Source organism: Panthera uncia, chromosome F1 (genome assembly GCF_023721935.1).
Source record: "Panthera uncia isolate 11264 chromosome F1, Puncia_PCG_1.0, whole genome shotgun sequence".
Lineage (NCBI taxonomy): Eukaryota > Metazoa > Chordata > Mammalia > Carnivora > Felidae > Panthera > Panthera uncia.
This window is the reverse complement of record NC_064813.1, coordinates 6,127,533-6,150,666: the sequence shown is the minus strand read 5'-3', so window position 1 is coordinate 6,150,666 and position 23,134 is coordinate 6,127,533. Positions and strand designations below refer to the sequence as shown.

Genomic DNA, 23,134 nt, shown 5'->3' with positions numbered 1-23,134 from the left:
ATTTTTCAAAAACAACAACAAAAAACCTGGACTTTAAAAAGTTCCTAACAATTATCATCGCAGTCTAAGATTTACAACACAACTTTTTTTCTTGCAAATACTACCTTTACAACTTTCAGTCATTCCTTTGTAATAGTAAAACAAACAAACAAACAAAAACAACCAAAAAACAAAAAAACTTAACTCCAGAGTAACAAAATATGTTCAATTTCAATGACTACATTCGCTGCCATAATATCTGTTGAAGCTGAAACTTAAATATCCTAAAGACAGTAAGTAAGCAAGCAACAAGAAATGCCAGTCTGTGCGATGTACAGATTAACACCTCCCCTGGGTTTACGAAAAGACAAGATGAAGAGAATGGCTCTGGCCCACCTGCAGGGAAACTACTGGATGACTGACGCTGTCTTAAGTCTGTTTAGACTGCCGTAACAAAATGCCACAGACTGGGGGTCGCTTGTAAACAAGAGAAATTTATTCTCACAGTTCTGGTGAGTCCAAGATCAAGGCACTGGCAGACTGGGGGTCAGGTGAGAACTTCCGCTGTATCCTCACATGGTGGGAGGGGCGAGGAAACTCTCTGGAGTCTCTTTTATGAGTACACTAATCCCACTCATGAGGGTTCCATGCTCATGACTAATCACCTTCCAAAGACCCCACCTCCTAATATCATCACCTTGGGGGCTAGGTTTCAACACATGAGTTCTGTGGTGAGGGGGACACAAATACTCAGTCCACAGCAAATACTACATATAAAACCGGAACAGTATTAATTACATTATAAAACAAACACCTGAATACTTAGTATTCAAGTACTTTGAATGGAAGGATACTCTGAATGCAAGCATTCTTACATTTAACAGGCAATTCATAGAATTATCTTCTAGACTGTGTCTACCCTCTTCACAGGCTAACTCCAGAGTCTGCATTAGTTTTCAAGGAAAGTTCTTTCAGAAACGATTGTGATATAGACAGAAGAACAAAAAATGCTGTATTTTAATAGCCTAGTTAAATTAAAACTTCTTGAAATACAAATTAAACCTTTATGATGTTACAGAAAAAATGAAAGGGATCTAAGGTCAAAGTTGCTGGACACTGAAACACTTGGTTGGTGGCAGCCGTGTTAGCCATAAATTATCAGTTAAATGCCTCAAGCCCTACAGCCTCTACCTCTTGGCCTCTTCTTACAAGTAGGAAAATATATGAATTCTAGATCACCAAGTAGGTGCCTGATATCTGAAAAAATAGCCTGTCAACTGGCAATTTTTAAATTTTTTAAAATGCTTATTTACTTTTGGGAGAGACAGAGTGTGAGTGGGGGAGGGGCAGAAGGAGACACAGAATCCAAAGCCGGCTCCAGGCTCTGAGCTGTCAGCACAGAGTCTGACACGGAGCTCGAACCTACGAACTGTGAGATCATTATCTGAGCCGAAGTCAGATGCTCAACCAACTGAGCCATCCAAGTGCTCCTAAATGGGCAAGTTTTAAAGAAGTAATGCAAGACAAGTTAAGAAAATTTTCTGTGATTAAAAGTCAAATAATGAAAATACTTAATAATGCGAAAAGTACAAAAAATAATTTCCTTTTAGGGATGCCTGTATGGCTCAGCTGGTTGAGTGTCTGACTCTTAATTTCGGCTCAGGTCACCATCCCAGGGTTGTGGGATCGAGCCCCATGTTGGGCTCCACACTGAGCATTGAGCCTGCTTGAGATTCTCTCTCTCTCCCTTTCCACCCCCACCTCTTGCTTATGCCCTCTTTCTCTAAAACAAGTTTTAAAAAATTAATAATTCCTTTAAAAAATAATTTTAAATTCCCAATATACTATTACAATTTAAATAATTTATATGAAAATATTTTATTGAAACTACATTAACAAGATAAAGAAGAGATTGCTCAGTTCTACCACATTAAATATTAACAGGTTCTTCATTTGGAAAATAAAATATACTTTTAAAAAGGTGAATGTTCCCAAGGTCATTATTTTAAAATATTTGTATTTATTAGGATATATGTGAAATATCTGGGCTATTTATGAAACATATCTAATACCAATACAATAAAAATAATAAACATTATCATTTTGAGCACTCAGGCAAGTGCATTCTAACAATCATAAAAGCTACATAATGTTATCTCCATATTACAGATGATTAAATATAGTAAGTTGAAGTGACTATTCCCATATTATCACATTAGGCATTATTTTCGAATACCTCTACTTGCTGGGCACTGTACTAAGTGACTTACATGCATAATCCTCAAAACGCCCCTTATAAAATAGGTAGATTCTTATCTGCATCACAGAAATGAGAAAACTAAGGCTTAGAGATGGCATAAAATTCACCTAGTGTCCCATAGCTATTAAGTGGTAGGGCTGAGTTCAAACTTAGGTCATCTGTCTCTAAGGCATATCATCTATTTATTACACTAAAACTACAGTTTCTATGAATTTGAGACAGTCAATGTCTTCTCAAGGTGCAGAACGAGAAGACGACAGCCACCCATCTGTGCTGAAAGATCAGTGCATAGCTATGTGCTGCAGTCGCATCTCAGAGCTGCTCTCTTCACAGCCTCCGTGCGTGCAGCTCCTTCCCCGGTACCTGCTTCCCCATCCTTTTTGCAGTCAAGTCTCAACTCTAAGTGCAAGTTCCTCAAGCCAGGTAACTCAATTTATAGGAAGTAGGTTCTCCATTCCCTCTCATAGCATCTGTTCGGTGCTATTACAATACATTTGTTAGGTTTATTTTATGACTGTTTTACTCACCCCAGTGCACCCTAAGACTGGAACACAATAATCACTCAATAAATATTTTTCTTTTTCTTTCTTTCTTTCCTTCTTTCTTTCTTTCTTTTTCTTTCTTCTAACGTTTATTCATTTTTGAGAAAGAACACAAGCTAGGGAGGGGCAGAGAGAGGGAGACAAAGAATCCTAAGCAGGCTCCAGGCTCTGGGCTGTCAGCACAGAGCCCAACGCAGGGTTGAACGCATGAACTGTGAGATCATGACCTGAGCAGAGGTTAGATGCTTAACTAACTGAGCCACCCAGGCACCTCTAAATATTTCTGAATGAATAAACAAATCTTATTTGGAAAACATACACCTTTAAATAGTCCACTGGTCAAAGAAAACATGACTTGATAAATTAGTAAATTTGGGAAAAGAATAAGAGACATTAAAACCATGTAAAAACCTATATAAGATTAAAAATATGCTATAAATATTCATATAACATATAACATAAAATTGGTTTCTACAGGGAAGTTTATACATGAAATACTTCGATCAGAAAAGAAAAAAGGCTTAAATAAATGCTGTAAGTTTCCACATTAGAAACAAGGATAAGAAAAGCAAATTAAACCCACAGTAACCAGAACGAAGGAAATAATAAAGAGCAAAAGTCAATGAAATAGATAACCCAAAATAAGAGAAAAAAATCAATAAAAACTACAGCTTAAAATATCAATAAAAATTATTAACTTTTAGGAAAAATGATCAGAAATAAAGAGAGAAGACACAAGTTGAAATATTAAAAGAGAGACACAAACCACTGCTCCCAGACACTGATGCAATACCAGGAAACATTAACAATATTAAGCAGGGGTGCCTGGGTGGCTCAGTCAGTTAAGCATCTGACTTCGGCTCAGGTCATGATCTCACAGTCTGTGAGTTTCAGCCCCGCATTGGGTTATGTGCTGACAACTCAGAGCCTGAAGCCTGCTTCAGATTCTGTGTTCCTCTCTCGTTCTGCCATTCCCCCGCTCATGCTCTCTCTCTCTCAAGAATAAATAAACATCAAAAAAAAATTTTTTTAAAGAAAACAGTATTAAGCAAATACACTTAAAAATTTAGATGAAAGGAATAAATTCTTGGAAACACATAAACTACCAAAGCCCACTCAAGAAAAAATAAAATGCATGGCAATATATCCATGCACTTTATTTCATATATATATGTATTCCTCCCCACCCTCCACCATTCATTGTTATAAGCCTTCTTAAAAAGAAAACTCTTGGTCCAAAAATTTCACTGATAAAATCTACCAGAAAACAGAACAGGAAGCAATGCTTCCCAATTCATTTCAAGAGGCCAACATTATCTCGAATGCAAACCCAGAGACATTACTTGGGGAAGGGAAAAGGAGGGACCTAAACAATATTACAAGGGAACAAAGATTTAAAACTCTTAACAAAATCTTGCAAACTGGATCTGACAACACATGAAGAGGATAATACCTCACAACCAAGATGAGTTTATCTAAGAAATTCAAAGTTGGTTTAACATTAAAAACTCAACAACAAAATTCAGTATATTAGCAGAATAAAGAAAAAAAACCATACGGCCATCACAATAGAAACAGAGAAATCATTTGACAAAATATTACATCCTATAAGGATTTTTTTAAAAAAAGCTCAGCAAAGTAGGAATAAAAAAAATGTCTTCAACTTGATGAAGGGCATCTATGAAAAACCTACAGCTAACAACATATTTCTTGGTGAAAATATGAATGCTTTCACCCTAAGATCAGATATAAGGCAAGAATGTCTGCTCTCACTATGCTATATAACACTGTCCTGGAGTTCCTAGATGGTAAGAAAAAGAATAAAAATGCATGAGATTAGAAATAAGTAAAACTGCCTCTATTCTCACATGATATGATCATCTACACAGAGAATCTCAACATATTTACAAAAAATATTTTTAGCAATTGAATGCAAGATTCAAGGGGAAGAAGTATCAATTGCATTTCTATATATTATCAACAAACAATTCAAATTTGCAAGTTCAAACCAATCACTTATAAAAACATCAAAAACATAAAACAGTTCAGGGTAAATTTAACAAAAAATATTCAAGACCTGTGCACTAGAAACTACACAATACTGCTGAAAAAATTAAAGAAAACCTAAATAATGGGAAAGATATATCATGTTCATGGATCAGAACACATTATTATTAACACATAAATTCTCTCCAAATTGATTAACAGATTTAACACAATCCCAATTAAAATCCAGGAGACCTTTACATAGAAACAACAAGATTATTCTATAATTTATATGGAAATGTTAAGGAAATAGGGTTGTAAAAACAATTTTTTAAAAGAACAGAAGGGAAAGACCCAAACTGTCTAATTTTAACACTTACTCTAAAGTAAAAATGCTAACGATAGTGTGGCAGGGATAAGAATGGATAGATCTAGATCAATGCAACAAAACAGGGGGCCCAGGTATCAACCCACATGTACACGGTCAACTGATTTTTGACAAAGGTGGCAGGGTAATTTAGTGTGAAAAAGATGGCATTTTCAACAAATATGCTGAAACAGTTAGATATCCAACTGTTAAAAAAAAAAAAAAAAACAACTCTCTTATATAGCACCATATACAAAAATTAACTTGAAATGGATCACAGACCTAAATTTAAGTGCTAAAACATTTGACCCTTTTAGAAGAAAACATGGGTTGGGGAGGAGTGGCGCACGTGGGTAGCTCAGTCAGTTAAGTATCCAAGTGACTCCAGGTTTTGGCTCAGGTCATGACCTCGAGGTTCATGAGATTAAGCCCCTTGTCAGACTCCTGTGCTGACAGCACACAGCCTGCTTGGGATTCCCTCTCTGCCTCTCTCTCTCTGTCCCTCCCCTGCTCATGCACATTTTTTCTCTCTCTCTCTTTCTCTCTCCCTCCCTCAAAACAAATAAATAAACTTAAAAAGGAAAAAGAAGAAAACATGGGAGAAAAAATTTTAACTTGGGTGAGGAAAAGATGTTTTAAACATAAAATGCACAAATCACTCATATACAAAAAAACCCTCATGAGATGTATTTCATCTAATTTAAAAGACTTGTCCTTCAAAAGACACTTGTAAGAAACCGTATCAGTGGTTACAAGGAAGCGGGTGATGGGATGCACGGACTGTAAAGGGGCATGAGAGGTTTGTTAGGGTGAGAGAAAAATTCCCCATTAAAAAAAAATGAAAAGGCAGACCACAGACTGGGAGAAAATATTTGCAAAACATCTATTTAATAAAGCACTTGTATCTAGAATATATGAAGAATTCTGACTACTCAATTTTAAAAAAGACAAACAACCCAATTAAAAAGTGGCCAAAAATATTTTAGCAGATACTTCAATAAAGAAGACATCCAAATAGCAAATCAACAGAGGAAAAGGTGTTCAATATTATTAGTTGTTCAGGAAGTTCACATTCAAACTACAAGCTACCACTCCACACTCACTAAAATGGGTAAAATTTTAAAAAGACTAACCATGCCAAGCGCGGTGATGATGCTGAGTAACATCTCAGAAATGTAAAATGAAATTTGGCGGTTTCTTACAAAGTTGGACACACCAGAGGACACAGAAATAGCATTCCTAGGTATTTACCCAAGTAAAAATATATGTCCATATAAAGTTTTGTACTGAAATATTCACAAGAACATTTTTCATAAGAGCCCAAACTGCAAAGAACCCAAATGCCTATCGACTGGTGATTGTACAAGCACATTATGATACAAAAATGTAATGGAGTAAATCCATAAAAAGAAACAAGCTACTGATATATGCAACCATTTTGATGAATTTTAAAAGTAACGTGCTAAGTGAAAGGTGCAGAGCACAAATGACTACATACTGTGTTTGGGGATTATACTTTTTTGGGGGGAAGGGAGATAATACTTTTTAATGTTTAGGTATTATGTTCCAATGCCCTGTGTTTTCTCTTCAAGGTCTCCAATTGTACGTACATTGTGTCTTCTGTTTTCACTTTTTGGAAATGCTTACTCTGGGTAATCCAACCTTTGTGTGAGAAGTTTGGTTATCCTGGGGCACCCAGGTGGCTCAGTCGGTTGGGTGTCTGACTTCGGCTCAGGTCATGACCCTCGCAGTTCGTGGGTTCGAGCCCCGCATTGGGCTCTGTACTGACAGCTTGGAGCCTGGAGCCTGCTTCAGATTCTGTCTCTGTCTCTCTCTGCCTGTTCCCTGCTCACACACTGTTTCTCTCTTAAATATAAATAAAACATTAAAATTAAAAACAAAAACAAAGTTCGATTATCTTGAAAATGCTGTGCCGTGCCATAACCACATGGAAAAGAATTGTGGAAATAGGCAAATGCCTGATCGGTTCCTACAGTTCCAGTCAGATTCTCCAGTGAGATTCTAGATATGAAAGTAAGCTTCTTAGATGTTTAAACCAGTGAAGGCTTTGAATTATTACCTTAGATGCAGTGATATATTGGTTTAATGATTCACTGTAGGAAGCCAGCCTTGAAATATTATAAAATTATGCTAAAGTATATACTAAAAATATTCCCAAACTTATTTTGCCTTAAACTTTACATGCTAAAGTGAATTTTACAATGTATCTTTCTTGGCTTGGGAATTTTTGAAAACACATCGGACGAAAGCAATGAAACTCTGATATAACCTACATAATATATTCATAATTAAAATGGTGGGCAAAGAAATTAACTTGCCAGACTCCTAACACTAAAGATATTTATACACACATAAGTTTAGTAAAAATTTTAAAGTCATCGCTATGAATATGAAATGATACTTTTAATTTAAAAATCACCCAAATCACACCTCCATAAATTAGTGAGCAGAACTACAATTTCTCACTGTTGGCACTTCTGCCTCACGTGAATTTGAAACGACAGACTTGGGTTCACTGAAGACAAACAATGAAAAACCTAAAGTATGAGAAGATCTCAAGACTGGCATGAAACTGAAAGTCATATGCAAACAACGAAATGAATTTTTTCAAAGAGATTAGTATAGTGTACAATGAGCACAGTGTCCGTTCATCTGTATCCACACAAAGAAAATAGAAGGGTGTGAAGAATTTATCAGGTGAACAAACATTTCTACACAGTGACTGTCCTTTACCCCCTAACAGATATCCTAACTTCCAATTCCAGCCTGGAGAGAGATTTACAGAGGTCTGGAAAGAAATATGGCTGTAAGATTTGGGGGAAGAATCCTAACTAGAGGCATCCCAGTGTTGTTTTTTTGCTTTTATTTGTCTGATTTTTTAAGATTTTAAGTAATCTTACGGAACTCTGGTAATACCTGAGCTACAAAAAGAGATGACTTGGATGTGTTGGCAGCATGTCACTGGTCATATTACTGGAACGCTTTCATAGTATGTTCTCCAGATGCTGGATGGCTGCTTACCACAGGTGCCCTGAGTTCGCTTTCACAGCCTTGTTCCAGTGAGCTCTGAACTAACTCTTGTACGTTCCATCCTGTCACCAAGGTTCACACCTTACATCGACCCAAGAAAAAGGAAGAATCCATGCTTCTGCTTAGGAACTCGTCAATGTCCAATCCTAGCACATTTGTCAACCGTTATCTTGCAGGATTCACTCTACTCTGTTCTATACATACTTGGCTTCACAGGCTTCTCCTGCCTGGCTCCTTCTGTCCAGGATTCTCCTTAGGCTTCTCTCATCACCAACACCTCTCATGTTGATATCCCCAGGCACCATTCTTGGCCACTAATGTCCTAACTTTACATATTTTTCTCACAACGGACATTTCTTCCCTTCTTTGGTTTCAGCATTGCTGATGAAGCCTATTTGTACCTCTGACCTAACTCTTCCTCCTTGTTAGCCCCAACAGGCTCCTCCAATAAATGATGATCATGCCGGGACTCATTCCTCTTCCTGTGTTTCCTGACTTTTTGAATAGCCCAGTATCCACACAAGTCCCCCCAAGCAACAAGCGGAAAACTGTGCCATGTTTTTCTCTTTCCGTTTAGTCCTTAAATCCTAGAATTTTATTCCTTCTAATATTACCTCAATTAATGACTCTAACAGTTTATAACTGGATGACGAAAAACCTAAATGCAGTCTCAGCTGAAGTAGTTTCCCTGTTTCCAATTCTGTCTTCTTCAGTCCAAGCTTCATATTGCTACCAAGTACTCCTCCTGAAACATTTTCTTACAGAAATCCTTCCACGATGCTTCACTGTCTTCAGGATAAAACCCAAATTACTTGGAAGATCTGTCCTAATACGACACTGAATACTTGTTCATACACTTCTGACTTTCCTCTGCAGGACTTTAGCACTGCCCATCCTGTGTTGTAGCTGGGCAGATGGGGGAGAATTTGCATATTCCTGCACATTCTACACATTCTATTGCCTTGTTTGGAATGCCCTCCTTCTAAGTTACTGATGTAACTTAGAGTTCAACTTAAGTCTTAGCATAGCAACCACCCAAGGCATTTCTCTGGCATTCTCTCCTTTTCTCTTCCCTCTTTCCTCCAGACGGATTCAAGTGCCCATTCTCTGTTTCCCACAGCAATCAGTGTTATCATGGCAATAATAACACTATTAGGTATATACACACTCTCTTGTCTATAATCCCAATTAGAGAGTCATCTTTTAAAAGAAAGTACCAAGTTTTTCCTTATTTGTGTATCTGCTGAGGTCCAGTCAATAGTAGTTGCTCATTAAATATTTAACAGGCAAATGAATTCTAATGGAATAGGTTCTGAAGTTCATACATAAATTATCAAGTATAATCAAAATCATTCCTGAAAAATTCCTGAGGCAGGTGCTATACTGGAGACCCAACATACTGTCTCAATATAGTTAAGCTCAGCACTTCTTCCTTCAGCAACGAAGTACCATAATTTCTTTAGATGAACATCTGTAGTTATGATGCACTTAATGACAATGTTTTCTGAAAACTATGTGTTTTTAAGCACTAGGGTTTGTATCCCACGAAACTCTATGGAGGGCAAGTAGAAACGAACATGGAGTAAAAGAACAGCAAACTTACATTTCTCATCTTGAGGTGACTGCCAACATACTTAACAAGAATGGAAGAATCATCAAATCCTTCCTATCTATCTATTATCTTTCTATCTACTGATCTATCTACTGTCTATTTCTATGATGTCCTTTGCTGAGCTTTTTACTTTGAATTCATATAAGTTAATTGCAATTATGATGTGATTCCCATTGTACTGATATGCCTATAAAGACCTGCTGATTTTTTACAATCGATATCTTCTCACAATCCACTTCCTGAATAATCAGGATTATTCAGTGCTTTCAACAATACTGGCAAACACAGGGAAGATAACAAGCATGGCCACGAACATGCTAAATTTCCATGCCGTCTACTAGGCTGAAAGAAGTTCATATATTCACAAAAATGTTAAGAAAAAGAATGTCTCAACTGTTGTATTTATATTTCATGATAAACATTCCAGAACACAGGCTCAAAGGATGCTACTGCTAATGAAAAATCAAGACAATAAACACAAATTAAGTAAAGACTGGGCTAGTTATGATGATTTCAATAGGCCCACTAAAGAAGTCCATCTCAGGGCACAGGTGAGATACAGAGAGGTCTGAATATGTTGCCGTTTCATGAGCACCACGTTTACCAGAGCTTACTTTCCAATAGGTCGGTCATCTCCTACCCACATCTCCTAGTTACCACCCAGATGTTCCCCACTGGATAATTCCCAGCGCATCGGTGAGTATTGGTATGGACAGCCTGCCTGTGTGAGTTTACAGCTTCCCTTGCTTTACCTCTGTGTCAACCTTATTTCCAAACAGAAGTACTCTGTTTCGTATTTTTTCTACAGAAATTGAGTTTTCTGCATTTCTAGGAAGCATCCCTGGGCAGAATAAGTGTCATGGTGAACCTAAAGCAAAACCAAAATTAAATAAGTCACCATAAGGATATACTGAACATAGATTTCCTTCAGAGAAACAATAAATTTAAGAAGAGAAATAAACACATTAAGTTCCAAGAACAAAATAACTATTTGTATTTATGAAGTACATTCAAAATGTATTCAAAAGTATATTTGATAACTTAAAAGAGAAAAACTGGGAAATTACAAAAAAGAAACTTTCTTTGCACTAAAAGTGTATAAATACAATCAAATTTTCCAAATGTATCTATATAGATGGCAATGCTATAATTGCTATCCATGCACATACAGAATCAGTTCACCTGCTGCAATCCATTAAATAATTCAGTCTTTATCTATAACACATTCTCAAAACAGAAATTCCGAAAAAAGAGAGCTATAATGTAGGAGTTTCAGTGCTAAAGAAAACCATCTGGCTAGTCTGAAAATCTGCTTTTGTGTGTAAAATTGTTTCGACAATCATCAGTTAATTAATCTCAGAAGTATGCTAGAGTGTGGGTGCCGCGAGCCCCCCCCCCCCGCCCCTCCCCGAGGCTCCGAAGCTTCCCTCACCCCACCACACAAAACCCTCTCCCTCCCGTGAAGTCCCGTGGTTCTTCATCTGTATTTCTGATACAGGTGATAGTTATCACTCTAAGCTGAGTGTGGGCTTGGTACCTTCACCACATGACTACAAACTCTTTGAGGGGAAGATCAAGGTTTAATTCAGATTTTATGCACCATACCTACCCTAGTGCCTTGCACAAAGCCTCAAAAAATACATATATTTTATAAATACACTCAAAGATACTCCCTCCTGAAGAAACACTTTCAAGTTTTTGGCCAAAATAAACTACATAGTACATTACTTTCTATTCTTCTTCCTACTTCTCAGCAGTTTCCAGTTTAAAAATCCCTGTTGATCCCTGTTCCTGGAGAGGATTTATTTATCCTTTTCATTTATTTATTCATTCAAACCATCCAGTAAATATCTGTCAGGTTCCTACTCATGCTAGGTAGTGAGTAAGTTTCTGGCATTTGACCAGCTCAGAGTCTAGTAGGAAATATATAAAAGTAAATAGGTTAGTTATAAAACAACCTGGTAATTGTTATAATAGATGTAAGCACAAGATACTGTGAAAGAGTAGTTCTCCAAGTTTTTGTTTGTAGAGTTTAACATTTTCCCAATATTGTCTTTCCTGGTCATCTATCAATCCATCCATCTGCCTGCCTAACTTCCCTCCTTCCTTTTTTAAATACATGTTTATCTGTAGCACCAAATACAAAAGCTGCTGAAGAACACATAATTGAGAAATAAGTCCTCCCACCCGGTCCCCAGTCACTCGGTTTATCTTCCCAAAGGTACACACTAATGCCCAGTGTATAATTTCAGAGAGCATAATTCCAGAGAGAGTCGACGCATCTATAAAAATGCATATCACATACACACGGTCCTGCCTTCGTTAAATCATTACAGTGGTGGCATGCTTTATACTCTGCACCGTGTTTCTTTCATTTCATAATGTATCTTAGAACTTGTTCTCTATCAGCCCGTATTGAGCTGCCTCGTTCTTTTTAATGGATATAAAGTATTCCACTGCACAGATACAGCAGTCTCCTTACCAAAGGTACTATGAATGCTGCACTGAATGTATTTATCCAAATTCCATTCTGTGGTATATCTGTGAATATGTATGTGGATAAATTACTGGAAGTGTAACTGCTCTAAGAATATAAGCACTTTTTATTTTGATAGATACTACACAAACATCTCATCAACTTAATTTCCCATGAAATGGGAAACAGCCACCCTCATAACTTAAATTATAACATTTATACAAATGGCTCCCAAACCTGTATCCATAGTTCTGACCCCTTCTTTATCCTCGGTGAGATTTCCATGCTATTTCCACATACTCATTTCCTAGGAACCTTAGGAAAACCCTTTTCAAAACCAAATTTATAATCTTGCCCTCAACACATTCTCTGTAATTTCACTATATTAGTTCTCCCTGATTCCAACCAAAAGCCACTTCTGATACCTCTCTTTCTACCCACGACTAAATAATTGGTCATGAACATGTACCGATCTTGCGCAATGCCATGACATTCATTTTCTTTGTATTTTCCCAGATAACATGTGACCGCATGCCTGGGTTTTCTCATCCAACTACTCAAGTTCTTCTGGCCCCTGTGCTCATCCTGGTAACTCTGCTCACATGATCCCTCTGCTTGCGGAATCTTCTCAAATCAGTTTCCTGCTGAAGTCTCATTAAGCATTAAAGGTCTGCCCTAAATTAGAAAACCCCATAAAGGATTTTCTAATATGACTTTATTAGCACTTAGGTCTTTCACTATACATTCTAATTTATAATACACTTCTATGATAAAATGTAAGCTCCTTCATAGAAAGATGATGTCTTCACACATTCTGATAAACCCACACTGCCTGGTATTTAAAATGTGGTTCCCAAATGAATGAATGAATTTTGCAATGAACTAATTCCTACAAGTCAGATAATTCTACAGGAGAAAATATTCTATAGGGGATATTTAATTCATTTATTTTGGAAAAATAAGACTATTTTAAGGTCTGTGAGACAAATTCCCTATTTAATAATTAAATTTGTTTTAGAAAATCCACAGTGTAAATATTTCCAGTTAGCTATTCCAATAAATTGAAATTTTCCCTCACATTGATTTTGATCAAAAATACAGAGGAGAAAGGACAGGGAATAAAGGAATAGGCGAAATGTACCACTAAGACTGCATTTGTCTTCAAAACTACAAAAGCCTTTCAATTCTGTTTTTTTTTTTAATAATTTTACAAAATGTTCGTTTATTTATTTATTTATTTATTTTGAGAAATACAGAGTGAGAGCTGGAACGGGGCAGAGAGATGGAGGGAGGGAGGGTGGGAGGGAGAGGGAGAGGGAGAGAGACAGAGAGACAGAGACAGAGAGACAGAGAGACAGAGACAGAGACAGAGAGAGAGAGAGAGAGGGAGAGGGAGAGGGAGAGGGAGAGGGAGAGGGAGAGGGAGAGAGAGAGAGAGAGAGAGAGAGAGAGAGAGAATCCCAAGCAGGTTCCATGCTATCAGTGCAGGGCCCAACACGGGGCTTGATCCTATGAACCACAAGATCATGGCCTGAGCCGAAATCCGGAGCCAGATTCTTAACCCACAGAGCCACCCAGGTGCCCTGACCCTTTGAATCTCTTCAAATGCGGTCAAGGTTACTCTAACTCCTATGTAAATAAAGAGGAAACTCAGCCAGGATGAGACTATGGAGTACTGTTAAACCGAGTTCAAAATTGGTTACATTATCTTTTGTAAGGTTACCAAACACTTGAGGAAGAACGTTGTAGAAAGCATTAAAAATCCTGTATTTCCAGTTTCCAAAATTAAATAACACGATTTCAAAACTTGTACAAGTGATAAAATATTTCACACTTACAAAATATAGGAAGAAAAAGAATATGAGTATGCTTTCTAATATATGAAAAAAGTTTTAAAAAAGTGACCATTACATTTCATTAGAAATTATTCAGTTCCCATCTACTCCACAGGAGAAAGAGCTACACATATCTCTACAGCAAAGTACAGAATGGTTACATCATAACTTCTATTTTAAATAATTTTTTAAAATGATGACAATACTACCATGCATATGCTGGATTGACTTCTTGACTCACCTCTCCCCCATTAACATATTCCATCACAAAACACAAACGGTCTTTTGTCTGGAAGGAATATTTCAAGGACTTGAAATGAAAAAGAAAAAATGTTACATTATAATCCAGTATTCTTATAACAATACCAAAATAGAACACTTAGAAACAGTAAGCTTGCTGGATGAAATGTTCTTGCCCTTAAGAATCTACCTACTCCTTAAGAGTGTGTAAGCAAGAGTTCTGAGGAACATAAAACAAATTCTATTTAGATCAGCATTGGATATTGTTAGGGGAAAATTAAAATTAAAATTTTAAGTAAAAACACACTTAGTAATTTTGACGAGCAACTCTCCATCTACTGTGCCGTCTATTTGAAACTGTATTAGTGCCCGAAGTTCCCACCCATGTAACCTTAGAGCGAGGAAGACTCAAAAATACAGCTAGAGTAGTTATGTTCAGGCTTCTAATATAGTTTCACTATTTGCATACTGGGTACAAAACATGACTGAATTCAACAGAGTTGGTTCATATAATTGTGTAAGTTATAAAGACAGCAGAATTTTAGAGCTATCTTAATATACTGGACAATATACACCCAGCAACGTAACAAAGTAAGTCTAGATATCTGGAAATTCCTACTTTACATAATGCTAAATCTTTAAAATGTTCTCCCTCTTGTATGTCTACCTGTTATTTTTAATCTTAATACATGTCATCAGAACCAAGAACATACAGAAACTTGGCAAATTATGTCTCTATTACAATCTAAGAACAGGACTGAAAAAAAAAATCAGTTTCTTTCAAAACAAGTAACATGCATATAACTCATAGTTTATACTTTGTCCAGTCAAGAAAATACATCATGACTTATCCTACCTTTAATTTAATGTGTATTCAGTCTTCCTGTGTTTCTGAGAGTACTCTATACCTAAAAGAAGTCTCAATTTCTGTAAAAAATATTCAGTAAAGATATCTGCCTTTCATATTTGAAGAGAATGCTGCTTGATCATTTAAATATTTATCAGAAGCCAACAGACAAAGGAAACAAAATCCTTACATTTAACACTAAGAAATTCTTTTAAGTCTACCATTTTCTCAGTGCTCTACGTATATTTGCTCTGGAGTAATTTGTTTTTGTTTTTGTTTTTAAGGCAGTGAAATTCATGAAGGGAAAAAAAAGTCTCAAAAAAAAATAATGGATTACAAATGCATACATATCGTAAACTTAATCCACACACTGCAGTAATTTCAAAGAAACAAAACTTCTAGTCTTCCCACAAAGAAAATGGCATACCTAAATGAATTTTATTTAAAATGTTATTTTTCATGGCTTAGCTTTTGCACAACTCCCTTAAATTTAAAATGTTATGATTATAACATCTGTCCTTCAGCCACTTACTGTTAAAAAGGGGTGTCTAGTGTTCTTTAACACTCTGCTCTCAGTGAGAGTGTGTGCCACTTCATCCTACAAAAGAAAAAGGCAAACCTTTAATATATGTACTAAGCACCAGGGATATAAAATTTTCGCTATTTCTCTACGAGCCAAAGAGGTTAAACCCAGAGGCAGAAAAAGATCTGAAAAAACAATGACATGTGTCCTTTATTGCTGGGCTTTTCCTCCAAACCTCCTCCAAAAACATCCAATTACTTATTTAAATCAGATGGCTGCAAAGTGTAATGAACCATATAAACTCAGTCAGGCTTAATCAAAATATACTGATAATGATACAAAAACCACCAAAAAGTTATCAGGGACACAGATGATTAAATAGCTAAACCTTTTCCCTTGAAGGCAATGCCTTAGCAGCTAATATTTAGGCATGGAGTAGTTATTATTTCCAAGTTCGTAATATATTTTATTCAGGGGGATAGAAAGGATATATTTTAGGAAAGATCACAGAATCTATAAGTCTCCTACTTAAAAGAAAAATCAGTTACCAAAAATAGGAACACAGAATATACACATTAAGATTTAATTTTCAACTATACATTTTAGAAATAGAAACAGAATATAAAAATTGTTATCTTTTTTGCATGTGGCTTTTTAACTTGCTTCTTTAAAAAAAAAGTCACAACCTACTTTAGGTGACAATTTAAAAAATCTGGGTGTATTTCAAACCAAAAATAAGTGTATTTCCCCAATTTTGTACATAAATCTCATTTTGACATCAAAAGTGAACTAGGAGAGATTTTCTTCAACATATGGAGAACTGGAAAAATGTTTCATATTTCAAAAATAACACCATCTTAAAGAAGAAAGGAAAGGAAGATCACTGCTGAAACTAACACAGCATCTCCGGTCTCTGCTTCTAGCAAGATCCTAGACAAAGCTCTTGCGGATCCATGTCTCCACACTGTCAGCAAATCACAACTAGATCAGAAGTAAGATGTGAAGAGTAAAACATCAGGGCACCTCATTCTAGTTATCATCTGACCTTAGACCTCAGAGAGAAATGAGAAATAGATTGATCGAAGATGCTAAGATCCCAAAGCCATTCCAAGAGGGCGGGACCAGTCATGTCTGAACAAGGCCAGTGTAATTAATAACACAGTGCTCAAAACTAGTGAAACAAAACATCCCTCGTATCTGTTTGATAAGAATCAAGCTTTAGTGCTCAATCTGAAAGCCTCTGTCATATCATACTATAATTTTTAGACAAATCAGAATAATACAAAATAAATCAGAAGCAGAAATGATACCATAACTTACTGATTTCCACACCTACAGCCCCTAGCATAATGATTAGTACACAGTAGACACTTAATAAATGTTGGTTGAACTCAACTGTTTATCACAGGAATAAATTCCAGTCATCAGGGGTGTGAAACTTCATTTATTCAATCACTCATCCCTTCCAAAAATATGCAACAAATGTATTCTGGGCTTGTTCTGTGCCCTGAAAACGGTACAAAGACAAGGATCCCTGCCCTCAGGGAACTTTCAGTCTCTCTACACAGATGGTGATCAATGTTAGTGGGGAAAAAAGCAGAGAAGAGGGTGACTGCAATTTATGAGCATCACATAATGAAACATGAAATATATAATGAAGCAATTAGGCAAGTGGATACTCTGTGACATACAGACCCAAATTCATTCATTAAAAAACAAAACCCTTGGTGGGCAGTTACTAAATGATAGTAACAGTGCAGGTATAAAGTGGTTTAAAAAAAAATCTGAAAGCCTCTGTCATATCATACTAGAATTTCTAAATAAGAATAGCACACATTTTAATACAAAATAAATCGGAAGCAGAAATGATACCATAACTTACTGATTTCTACACCCACAGTCCCTAGCATAGGGACTTGGAGTCATGGAGCTACAGGCTAGTGGAGAAGGCATAACAGATGGGTAAATATCCAATTTAATAAATAATTACTAAGCCTGATAAGGAATATTAAGAAAAAATTACCCCATAAATGGGGTAAATAAGGAAAACTAACATTACTGGGGGAGTATATAAGTTGGGTAATATGTTGATGTGGGGGGGCAGGAGGGGTGATATAATCTGATTTCTATTTTAAAAGTTTACTCGGGCTCCGCTGAGCAGAAAGACACAAAAAATAGGAAGGATGGGGACCCCTGGGTGCTAGGTTGGTTAAGTGACTCTTGATTTCTGCTCAGGTCATGATCTCACAGTTGTGAGATGGAACTCCCCCCCCCCCCCCCCCCCCAAACTCCCAAACCAGGAGCCCGATTTAAATTTTCTCTCCCCCCCCCTGCCCCCCCCCCACTCGCTTTTTCTCTCTCTCAAAAACAAAACAAAAACAAAACAAACAAACAAACAAAAAGGAGGGATAAACCAAGGGACAACAACAGTATTCCAAGAGAGGAATGAGGATGCCTTAGGCTACTATGGTAGCAGCAGGAACAGGAGAAAAGGGGATAGTTTTAAAATCTTTTTGAGATATAAAATTAGCAGCAATAATCCAAAAAATACCTGCCTTCAACATGAGGGTGAATTAAAAAAAAAAAAAACAAAAGCACACACCTCTTTACAGGCAGTCAGAAGGAGATTCACAGAAAAGATACCATTTGCAGGTTATGCTGTAGGATTGCAAAGTGATCGGAGGCAGAGAGCCAGGAAAAGACTACAAAAAGGTAAGTATGAAACCCATCTGGAACCAGAAAAGACATCCTAGTGCTTCAGAAAGTATTTCCAGAGGGGAGTTCATTCTGCTTTTTAAAACAAGCCTAGCACATACAATAGTTATTTTCCTAAATCAGTAAGTTTCAAGACAGAAGATTAGTTTTTTCTAAGTTCTGCAATTTGCCTAACTAACCACCCCAAAGGAGCAAGTAAAGATGTACGGAAACAAATGCTAAAACAAGATTTCTTTGTCAGGAGAATGGAAATGCAATTAATACCATGTACGCATCTTGCAAAAATATTAAAATGTATTTTCTGCCATATTTTACATACGATCAGATTAGAATTCTTCCCTCTTAATGCAGATTTAATAGTACTGTATTTCACATACTAATTAGTTTCTGCTATGAAGATAAGGTAGGCACAAGCTAAAAAGTAAACACAGATGCCAATAATTTTTAATTACAGTTAAAAGCAACATGTCAAAACAAAAAGTTAAAAATAACAGCGATAAAACTTAGTGACTAAAACAATGTGATGCCTTTTAAAAAATCCACTCGTTGATCAGCACTATAAATGAAGAAGCGCTACACATGCTTGGGTGTGCAACAGAAGTAGAATGTTTTCGTGAAAAAGCTTCTGAAATACAGTTCCATGTATATACATCCCCGGTAAAATACTAATGAGTTTTTAAATCTAGTTTCTCTCACAGGAATGGGCTTTGATTTCTTGGAGGATGTGAGGCAGAGAACAGCCCTCCTTCCTCACATTTAGGTTCCCAATTGTCTCCGATTTATCACTCACTCCCTTCTACTACACGTGGTCTCAGCTTCCGCCTTCATCTGCCCCCCCCCCCCACCCCGCGCCTCCTGTCGCGTGGAGGTTGGGTGCTTTGTGGGGGGTGAGGGGTAGGAAGTGGCAGAGAAGGGGAGAAAAAGAAGATCTGGGACACCAAGGGTTTCAGATCCTTCAATCCCTGCACTAACTCAGCAACATAGTAGGCTTGATTACTCCCACCCTGCAGGCAGAAACGGAGGCACCGGGGCTGCAGGTGTGACAAGCAATACTGATGGCATGTGTGAGGCCAACGTTCCCGTCACTTCTACTCCACACGACGCCGCCTCCCGTTCACACAGCCCAGTGTCTATGTAACCCGACACTTGAAGTCCGTTCATGGTGACTTTCTCCACCCTGAACACAAGGCTGTAGCCAGTTGAAATCAACATACGCCCATTGGAACCACTTCCGCCCCCCACCAGAGCAACAGCAAACACCTGGAGGCGAGGGGTGAGCGGGAAACAGGGACAAGGGGGCAGAGAAGCCTGCACCCTGCCTCACTTGCTCTCGATTAACCCGCAGGGAGGGCCAGCGATTGTTATTTACTTGTTCTCTGTCTTGACGCCATGTGTTAGCAATCCATACATTTCTTTCCATAGGAAACACATCACACTTCTCAAGCTCTAAATCTGGGGTCCTAACTTCCCCTCTTCTGCAAACTTGGTTTCTGCCCAGATGAGCCTGCTCACGCCCTCCCACTCTCCGGGGGCCACACTGTCTTCGCGCTGTTCCTTCGTTACTATCTCTACTCTCTTTCTTGCCCACTTGTCACCCTGATGGAGAAAAGCAAAGCACAGGTGGTCCTCTGCGGCCTATGAACACTACGTCTCCGTTCTCAAGTGCTGTCATTTGATACTTTGTCTTGGATGCTCCTGTCCCCACCCCCAGGGCGCAGCCCCACTAACTGTCCCCTGGACCCCCAGGACCCAGCCCCGCTGACCAGTCAGTTGCAAGGGGCTGAGCTGCCGCTGCTCTGACCTCACCCCTGATCCTGGGTCTGGGCTCTGACCTGCAGAAACCAGTGCAGCACTGCTGCTGCTCCGCACCCTGGCCTGGGGGGTCCCAGGCTGAGGCTCTGACCAAACAGAAGTGGCGCTGTGACTGCTCTGCCCGCTGCCACAGGGCCCCGAGTCATGGCTCTGACCTGTCATGGCATGGACCACCCCTGGGTCCTCGGGTCCTGAGTCAGGGCTCTGTCCCACCAGCACCGCACCGGCACCTGGGGGCTCTGTGACCCGCTCCCTGAACTTAAAGTTGCGACTTGACCCAACATTGCTGGGGCAACGTGGGTTTGTGACTGACCATCCACAAAGGAGGCCCTGCTGCCATTGGGTCCGAAGGCACCACTGCACTCTGACATCCTAGCGATCCAGCTACTGCTGCGTCCCTCTCCGCCCCCAGTCCTGAGTCCCTGTGGCGATCCCTAGAGACCCAGGCCCCAGTTCCACAGGAAACGTGCACATACCGGCATCCCAGACACCAGCGCCACCCCACATACACCTGTGCTCCAAGATGCAGCTCTGTGTGCACCAGATCCCGGGACACCAGCTCTGTGGACACCCAGTGCCAGCACATCACACCTCTCACCAAAAGGGATTTCCTTGGCTAGAACTGCCTCTCACAGGCAAAAAAGAACAGGAGGGGGTGTCTGGGTGATTCGGTTGGTTAAGCATCTGAGTCTTGATATCAGCTCAGGTCATGATCTCAAGGTTCCTGAGATCCTGCCTCATGTTTGGGCTCTGTGCTGGCAGCGTGGAGCTTCCTTGGGATTCCCGCTCTCCCTCTGTCTTTGCCCCTGCCCAACTTGCTCTCTCTCCCTCAAAATAAAGAAATAAACATTAAAAATTAAAAAAAAAAAAAAAAGAATGGGAGGACCCCAGCTACCTTCAGCCCCAGTAGCCCTACCCACCAGTAACACCCATGGGATCTCTACAGGCTTGGCCATGGAAAACACCCACAATCTTCACTGATGTTGGTCTCAGCTGACAGGGCTGCATGGGGACTACTTGGCCGTACCCTCCCAGCAACCAGACACGGGGCCACACCCAGCTGGTGTACTCACAGAAGCCAGTCCAAAAAGGCTGGGAGAGATGGCCACTCCTTCAAATGCTCAGATAGCAATACAAAGACATTAGAAACACACAAAAAAGGAAGAAAACATGACACCTCCAAAGGTACACAATAATTTTCCAGTAACTGACACCGAAGAAATGGACTTGATAGTTCTCTATCAAGAATTAAAAATAGAGAAGTTCAGCAAGATTCAAGAAAACACAGAGAAATAATTCAATGAACTCAGAAAGACAATACATGAACGAAACCAGAAGTTCAACAAAGATACAGATCATATAAAAGAACCAAACAAAAATTTGCGAGCTGAAGAATATTAAGAACAAAATGAAAAAATGCAATAGAGAGCTTTAAATCAGGCTCAATTAAGTGGAAGAAACTTGAAGACAGACCTCTTGACATTATCCAGTTAGAGGAGAAAAAAAGATGTGAGAATGAAAAAGTGAAGGAAGCCTATGTGATTACGGGATACCACCAAGTGAAACAATATTCACATGTGGGAGTCCCAGCAGGAGAAGAGAGAGAGAGAGGAAGGGATAGAATACTTATCTAAAGAAGTAACAGTCGAAAATGTCCCAAATCTGGGGAGAGATATGGCCATTCAGGTCCACAAAGCTCAAAAATACCCAAGGAGATTCCACCAAAAGAGATCTTTACTGAGACACATTACAATCAAGCTCTCAAAAATCAAAGACAAAGAGAATTTTGGAAGCAGCGAGAAAAAAATGTATTCATCAAATACATGGGAACCCCAATCAGGCTCTCAGTGAAGTTTCTGAGCAGAAACCTTGCAGGCCAAGAGACAGTGGGAGGATATATTCCAAGTGATGAAAGAAAAAAACCTCCTAACTAGGAATACTTTACCCAGTAAAGTGGTCCTTCAGAAATGAAGGAGAGACAAAGACTTTCCCAGAAAAACAAAAGCTGAGGGAATTCACCACAACTAGACTGTCTTCCATGAAATGCTAAACAAAGTTCTTCAAGCTGAAATGAAAGGCTGCTAATTAGTAACATGAAAACATACAAAAGGATAAAATTCACTGGAAAAGGTAAATATATAGTCAAATTCAAAACACTCTAATGCTGCAACTGAAGTGTGTAAATCACCTTGGCCACTAGCATACACTTTAAAGACAAATGAGTTAAAAATAATTATAGCTACAGTATTTTGCTACTGGACACACAGGTAAATTTGGACGTCAACAACATAAAATGTTGGGGGGAGCAAGTACATGTGTAGACCTTTTTCCAATCAATTGAAGCTGTTATCAGCTTGAAACAGACTGTTACAACAGTAAGATGTATTATGACCATCGTGGTAATCACAAAGCCAAAAATTGTAACAGATTCACAAATAGAGAAAAGAATCAAAGTATACATACCACTACAAAAAACCATCAATTCACAAAAAAGCAAGCAAGCAAGAAAGGACAAAAACTACAAAATAATTAGAAAGCAATACACAAAATGGTGACAGTCAAGTCTTGAACTATTAATAATTACTTTAAATGCAAAGGGTTTGAATTCGCCAATTAAAAGACACAGAGGGGCTGAGTAAGTTAAAAAACCAAGATCCAAGTATGCTACCTAAAGGAGCAGCACTTCAGCTTTAAGCTCACGGGCTGAAAAGTGAAGGGATGAAAAAGATGCTCTAGGCAAAAAGAGCAGTGGTAGCTCTACCTATGCAAACAAAAGAGACTTAAGTCAAAAGCTATAGTGAGAGCCAAAGATCTTTTTTTTTTTTTTTTAAAGAAGATCTTTATATAATGATATAAGGGTCTGCTCATGGAGAGGCTGTAATAGTTATA

General features: G+C 38.3%; 1 protein-coding gene across 8 annotated transcripts in view; it reads right to left on the bottom strand.

Moving 5' to 3' along the window:
- AKT3 (AKT serine/threonine kinase 3) overlaps positions 1 to 23,134 on the bottom strand; it is a 304,322-nt gene that overhangs the window by 77,754 nt on the left and 203,434 nt on the right. For all 8 annotated transcript variants that reach the window (XM_049633841.1, XM_049633846.1, XM_049633844.1 and 5 more), the window contains 2 exons: positions 15,728 to 15,793; positions 14,350 to 14,418 (listed from right to left, as the gene is read on the bottom strand). In XM_049633841.1, the coding sequence (XP_049489798.1) occupies positions 14,350 to 14,418; positions 15,728 to 15,793 (135 nt within the window). The remainder of the gene's footprint in view (positions 1 to 14,349; positions 14,419 to 15,727; positions 15,794 to 23,134) is intronic.